The sequence below is a fragment of the Lotus japonicus genome, chromosome 1, assembly GCF_012489685.1.
Source record: "Lotus japonicus ecotype B-129 chromosome 1, LjGifu_v1.2".
NCBI classification, from domain to species: Eukaryota; Viridiplantae; Streptophyta; class Magnoliopsida; order Fabales; family Fabaceae; genus Lotus; species Lotus japonicus.
Window position 1 is genome coordinate 101,030,957 of NC_080041.1, and position 7,493 is coordinate 101,038,449.

The window sequence follows — 7,493 nt, forward strand, 5'->3', positions numbered from 1 at the left end:
ACTGATTCAGTGAAATAAGGAATGACTTAATAATATGAATCAAAGTTAATGTCATAAAGGTGCCAATGTTAAATAGGTAGAAAGTTTACTGAATTGTGGGAATTAAATGCATGATGAGATTTGACTAAAAAAGGAAATGTGATTATGATAGGAACTCAAGGTTTGGGGTTAGTTAGTTAGTTAGTTATACTTAGTGAGTTAGTTAGAATGTTGTTGAGGCATTTAGCCTATAAATACCAGACACTAGAGAGTTAGGGGTATCTTTGTATTCAGTTAGGAATTGGGTTTAGAGAGAGAAGTGGTTCTCTTTCTAGGGTTAGAGGGGGTGTTTGGTATCCCTTTCTCTTGTATCTTTCCCCTAGTTTCCAATTGGGAATTAGGTTTTCTATCAATAAAAATCAGGTTTCCATCAGATTAAGAGAATAATTGGCACTTGAATGCCATTATCCAACAGAAAACACTTTGGAGGAACAACACTACAAATAAGATCAGCTTTACCCGGTAAAATGAGAAACTAGCCCATAATGGAAAGTTGAATAAATAACTTAATGAGAAGTATCTAGATTCTGGATTGTAACATTAGATCATGGATTACCTATATGAACTCTGGTATTAGACGTAGGGCATTCACCCTACCCTAAACTATCATTCCAACTGAAATGGAATTCTGCTATTGTAAGACTAAATAAACATGATAATGTAGTGCATCACTTGCATAATTAACTGATGAAGGAAACACAATACAAAGCAGATTGAGGAAAATCCAACCTAAAAGAACTCAAAGTCCAGATAATTTCCCCCAGATTTTATCATATCATTATTACCTACCATCCTCTTACTATTGTAGTTGCCAACCCCAACAGTGTTATCTACAGCTTCAAACTTTGCTGGCAAATCACTCTCAACTGGTCTTGGAACTTCTGGCGGCGTGCTGCACCTGATCAAGGCCCAGTTCACACCTTCAAAGAAAGGGTGCTGTTTGATCTCGGTAGCGCCCCTCTTCATCCCGAGCCGGTTCTGTGGCTCCTTCACCAGCAAGCCCCGGATCAGATCACGGCCGGCATAACTAGTGGCGGGCGATTCAGGAAACCTGAGCTGCTGGCCTACTACATTGAACAGCGTGGCGCGATTTCCTGAGCCTTTGAAAGGGGTTTTACCATACAACAGCTCATGCAAGAAAATCCCAAATGTCCACCAATCAACTGCACTACCATGGCCTTCTCCTTTGATGATTTCAGGGGCAAGGTATTCGTGTGTGCCGACAAAGGACATGGACCGCGCTGTCGGCTCAGCAACAAGCTCTGGAAGCAGGTTGGCTAGCAGGCCAGACTCGGCTCTAGTCTTCCGTGACTTCTTATTATTCTTCTGAGCAAAGAGCTTAGGCATGAAACAAGAAGGCTGGATGCATACTGAAGAAGGCTCAATACAAGCCGGCTGGACACAGAATGCGCTTCCGCCGGCGCGTTTTGAGGGGTCACCATCATGTGTGCGGATCAGGGTCGGTGAAACTGCGCATCTAAGAGAAAGATCGAAGTCTGAGAGCATGATGTGACCGTCATCTCGGACCAGTACATTTTCAGGTTTAAGGTCTCGGTACACAACTCCAAGCATGTGAAGATATTCAATTGCCAACAGGACCTCAGCAGCATAAAAGCTTCATAAAGAGTGACAAATTAGTCCACCCAGGAAGAAAAATATATTTTTCATAAAATACAACAAATGAAAAAAATATGCATCTTGATCAATCAATGTAAATAACAATCTGGATTGTTTCGACATTTTCCAATTGTATCAGAGTTCAAACAGAAGCAACTATCCATGTTATTGAACAACCCTACATTTCATATAAAACCAAATCTAGAAAAAATTGTTAGTCACATCTCAGTCTTATATCAGTACAAGGAATTTAATCTAAGTACAAGAAAATTATCTTGAAATAGGTCTTTACTTGGATAATCTACCCTTGCACAAACCCTACACATTAAAAAATTTCCCATGACTTGAGAAACTCATTGAACATGCAGAAAAGTGATTTCATGGAAGTCTTAATATATCAATTAAATTTTGGGCATTGTTATTAACACACCCCATGGATATTAATACCATCCCCATTGAATTCCATGGAAAAAATGCATACCGCACTTTAAAGTGCGGTATGCAATTTTTTCATACCGCACCTTTAAATGCAGTACACATAGGGATGGTATTAAAATGTGTGTGGGTGGTAATATAAACAATTCCCTTAGTTTTAACCATTAAATAATGCAGTTATATTTTTTCACCATCCCCAATTTGGGCACCTATTCAAAGATCAATCTATGTCAGCTGCATAATTTCCTTCTGACATTAGCCATAACTAAAATATCCTATGACATCTACAAAAATCTGTCACTTCTACCAGTTCAACCTCTGGCCTATAGTTGCTTTAGCATCTAGTCAAACTAACCAACTATTGAGTTATTCTCTCTTGCAGGGCCAACATTTTCAACTTAAACACACCCCCAAGAGGAGAGGTTGAACCAAATTCCATGTAAACACACCCACAGCTTGGAATTTCAAAAGAAATTTAAAATCGTAAAATTATATGAATAAGGTATATGAATTACCAAGGCGTAATAAACCTTTTTTTTTCAGGATGATAGCCAAAGAGGGCATATCTGTGTGTTATATATAGGCAAAACAAAACAGGGCTTGGATCAAGAAACGTTTTTTTTCTTTTTTATTCTTGCAATAACCCTTGACTCCATCTAGTTTCAAAGCACTTATGTCCGTTCCCTCATTTTATATTCTACTTCCTTTCAATTGAAACCTTGCCCTGGGAAGAAGATGCAAGAATCACTGAAACTGGTTGAATGAAATGAAGTAACACATATGCTATAGCAGCACTCTAGTTTAAATTTTGCGCAAATTAGATGTGACAAATAATATTCATTCATGTGTCTCTACCCAACAGTTTAAGTTAATAGAATAGTTGGTTCATGAGATGGGTACAAAGCCTCTATGATCAAATGGTATGAAGTTCGATTCAACACAAGGTAGATTACTTTGTGCATTGTCCCCGATTCAAGACCAATAGACTCGTGAGTTGAGTGACGGGGGTACAAACATATTCAAAATTATGTGTCTTTACCTAACAACTTAAACTTTGTAGTTAGTTGGTTAATCATCACGAGAGACTCCGACCACATTTTGAAGTAATAGGATGTATTGAATGTATCATAACTCAGGCATACAATAAGTTTACATGAGAGAAAAATCATGCAAATTCAATTGTTGAAGTTTTGTATGCATTTGATTTGTTTAATTTCAGTGACTTGATTAATTTGGACAGAGTCATAAGATTAGAGTCTAAAAGCTTTTTCAAGCAACATTAACAGATCTGGAATGAAAGAAAGGAGTAAACTACATGACATTGGTAGTAGTTTTGATCCAGGGAAGAGAGGGATGAAGCCGTATATTATCTAAATAAACTACATGTTTGGGCATTGTTGTTACTGAATAAGTCTGCGCCTCAATGAACAATCAACAACTACAGAAGTTGAGATTAATGAAGAAAGATATACTCATGTGGTCGAAACTAAGATAAAGTTAGCTAGGTAATCATGTTACAAACTTACAAGTACAATGATAAAGTACATTGTCATAAATAATGACATCAAAATACCAGACCCACAAGGAAGGGGAGGTAAAGGGAAGAGATAGAGGGGGGAGGGGGGGTTCTCTTCCTTGTGCTTGGGAGTATAAGTCAAAAGCAAATGGTATGAAGTATTTCCCTTGATTCAACTTAAAATAAACCATTTCCCATCCGTCCCCAAATTTGAGCGGAAAGGATTTTGTGGACATATTCCTCTCATTAAATATCTTCCAAACAATGGTCTCCATCACTTTTGCCCTTCCCCCCCCCACCCCTCCCTTTCTCTTCATTACCTTACTTCCCATCCAAACTAACACACATGTAGTAAATAGAAACAACTTTTTTTTCGTATGAAGTTAAGAATAGGTCTAAACTGCCATGCTGACATTGCAACAGAAAAAGAAAGCTAGGCGTGATTTTATTCTCTTCCATTCTTGCATGCACATTATTAACAAATAAATATTAGCGATTCAATCATTAGTCTTGGGAAGAAATCACAGTAAATATAAAATCAAAACAGCTACCTATTGCCAGATCATACACATCTAAACAATCAAGGCTCACAAGAAATCAGTAATTAGAAAACAATATTTCTCTACTTCATCATGGTTAAAAAAATATCTCATGCTAAAAGCAGCTCAATTAAATAACCATATTCCCTGATTCTTTCATCTTCTTTTAAATCTCAAAAATGTCAAAAATTATAGAATGCGAAAAACATTACCATTTATTCAGGGAATGCATGAAAAGAAAAGGTAATTACATAAATGAAACATCGATTATATGGGCATAACCATGAATGAACACATAAAGATCCCTGACTAGAAAAAGAAGAAAGATTTCTGTGATGGAAAGCAACTAATAAATAGTTTCCATAAATAAAAGTAATGCTGTGAAGTACAAAACATACCGAGCAGCATACTCTGAAAAATGTTTCCCAGGTTGCCGTTGCCTTAAAGTGTGTAGATCACCCCCTGGGCAGTATTCCATTACCAAACAGGAGAATCTGTCCGTCTCGAAATGAGTGTACAATGTAGGCAGAAATGGATGATCCAGCAACTGTAATATCTCCCTTTCTGTCTGAGCCCTAATCAGCTTCTTTCTGCTTGCTAGGGATGCTTTGTCCATAACTTTCATTGCAAAATAACAACGCGTTGCACTCAGCTCTGAGAGGTATACACTTCCAATATCGCCACAACCAAGTCGTTTGAGTAACCTAAAATGACTCATTCCCAAAATTCCATCCCGAGCTCGGATTGCAATGATAGCCTTCCACCTAGGATCATTTCCTTGGTGGGGCTTACTGGCACTACCAGTGATGTTACTCCAGTTGCTGTCATCACTGAGACCACTACTATCACTTGCTCGACTAGCACTAGTTTTTGCACTCTCAAGTGAATCACCCTTTACACTTCCTTTAGTACTATCAAAATTCCTGTCTAAACTAAGCAGGCCATCACTAGTCATTGCATCACTCCTGTACGTACTTGCACAACTATTAGCAATGCTCATTGCTCTGACAACACTAGTACTATCGACACTATTAGCAATGCTCATTGCTCTGACAACACTAGTACTATCGATACTACTATGTGGACTGGCATTGCCACTTGGAGGCAAAGAAGCATCCCAGACACATTCTTTCTCCTCAGAATTCTCAGTATTCTGGGAAGCACGAGCACCTAAAAAAGGTGAGGATAAGTTCCCCATGTCATTTGATTCGTCAATCACACTTTCTGCAGGAGAAACAACAGCTGGGATTGGTTTCTTCGAGGGAACGCGAATTGAAAGATCTTCTAAGAAAGGACCCTTCAAGGACATGCTCTTCATTAAGCATCCAGCCTCAGATTTATTTTGACCAATTGGTACATAAACCGTTCTCATAAGATCAGTATCGACAGGTTCCGGGGGATGACTAGCACCAGCAAATGAAATCGAACTAGTTTCCTCGAAAGAATTATTACTTCCCTTCAATGTCTCAACATCAGACATAAGTTCATCGGGGTCGGGCAAAGAAGCCTTTCCTTTCCATGTTCTAGTGGGTGCAGGGGAGACATGCTCTTGAGAAGAGAGGGTATCGAATCCCATATCTTCTCTTACCAAAACTGTTCGCGCATTTGACAACTGAGCCACTTCTCTGATGGACGCCAGACGTGTCATAGGGCCACCCCGTGCTCTTGACAACTGATTCAAATCTCTTGCTGAAATCCCACGTTCGCTTGAAACATCCTGCCCAGTTAGTCTCTGACCGGCTTCTCTCATTGCAGCTACCTGTGCATCAGATACCTCACCAAGGACAGGCAAGGTTCGAGGAAATGCCTTTGGCTCTGCAACCCTCTCCATATCCCAATATCACTTATCATCAAATAAATACTTCAAGTTAAGAAAACCTGCAGACAAAGCAAAGAGCTAATTAAACAGAAGCTTCATTCAATCTTGAACAGCGTGTATTTTAAACAAGAGAAATAAATCGGAAACTAGCAAACAGAAGAAGAATATGGAAGGAAAGAATTAGGTAGTAATGCTTTTCTTAGTAGTGTGGGCTGTTGAAAGCACAAACACCATCATAAATAAAATCCATGTAGAAATGAAAAATACAGAAAACCTAGTTAAGTGCTTGAAGCATAAGTATCAGAAATCATAGACAACATCAAGCACAAAGCATTGTGTAAAATCTATTTAGCCATGCTGATACAGCTCTAGGTTCTGATACATAGGACATTAAATTATTCAAGTTTGACAATTGATTTGAAATGAGAAAACAATAATCAGAGAAAAATTCATGAAATAGTGGAATGTAATTTAGCTTGTGGATGCCTGATAGCAGGTATAATCAGTTAAGGCCTAACCGACCCATCAATCAAACAACCTCAAAACACAAACTTTTCAGCAAAAAAACCTCAACTTCGAGGAAATAAGAATTACATAGAGGATATAGAACGAAAAAGTGGGAAAAAAGAACCCAAAAGGCTACAAAAACCTACAAGATCATGAAATTTAGACATGCAAAAACTCCACACATTCTCTTCTAATTCCATTTGAAAGTTATCACCTTCAAACAAAACAAAAATGGAAAGAACAGCATGAAGAATCTAAAACTGCAAATCAAAAAATGGTGAAACAAAGAGAGATCTAGGCACCCTAAGTCAGACTAGGGAGAAAAAAAGAAGCAAAAAAAGCATGATAAGCAGAAAGGACAAAGACCCACCATTGAAATGAGGTAGCAAAAACAATGAATATCCCTCTTCTTCCCTGTGTTTTCACCTTGCAGTGTTCAAGGGAGCTCAGCTAAAAAAAATCCAACTTTCCCTCTACACCACAGAACACACATACACACAAACTCTCTCTCTTTCTCTGAGAACATGGAAGGTGTGAAATGGAAGTACAATGGTGTGAAGAGAAGAAGATGAAGCAAAAGCACAAAAACTGAAAAAGTGAATGAAGGAGAAGTGCTTTTGTTTCTTTTTCTCTGTCTAGGGGAGTGAGATAGTTTTGGTTTGCTTTTTCTTTTTCTTTGTTTCCTTTGTTTTTGGTTTTTGAATGAATGAATGTGAAGGTGGTAATGATAGTACTGGGATTGTGGTACGAGAGAGAGAGTGTGTGTGGGGCCATGTGTGTTCCTTCTTTGAGGTACACTGCTTTTCAAAGGTGGGACTGCATCAAACAAAGGTGAATGAATGAATCATGAATGGGCAACTCCAATCCAACCCATTTTTAATGTTCTTGTTTTTCTTTTTTTCCAGGATCTCAGTTCTACAATATGCTAATGCCGCGTGCCTATCACTTGCGCCGCTAACATGTGTTTAGGTTCATTATATATTTGCAAACTTGGATTAAGTAGCCAATTTGGTCCAAAACA

At 38.3% G+C, this 7,493-nt stretch overlaps 1 protein-coding gene across 1 annotated transcript; it reads right to left on the reverse strand.

Moving 5' to 3' along the window:
* Positions 1-507: 507 nt before the first annotated feature.
* LOC130728447 (serine/threonine-protein kinase D6PK) lies at positions 508-7,243 on the reverse strand. The gene is made up of 3 exons (XM_057579925.1): positions 6,843-7,243; positions 4,545-6,024; positions 508-1,654 (listed from the first exon to the last, which is right to left on the reverse strand). The coding sequence occupies exons 2-3, from the start codon at positions 5,975-5,977 to the stop codon at positions 769-771; spliced, it is 2,319 nt and encodes a 772-aa protein (XP_057435908.1). The 5' UTR covers positions 5,978-6,024; positions 6,843-7,243; the 3' UTR covers positions 508-768.
* Positions 7,244-7,493: the final 250 nt, after the last annotated feature.

Excerpts from the sequence above, each read along its gene's own strand:
- LOC130728447 (XM_057579925.1), bottom strand. The coding sequence starts at position 5,977 with ATGGAGAGGGTTGCAGAGCCAAAGGCATTTCCTCGAACCTTGCCTGTC. Across the intron at positions 1,655-4,544 it reads TTTTCAGAGTATGCTGCTCG|CTTTTATGCTGCTGAGGTCC; the intron begins GTATGTTTTGTA and ends CTCTTTATGAAG.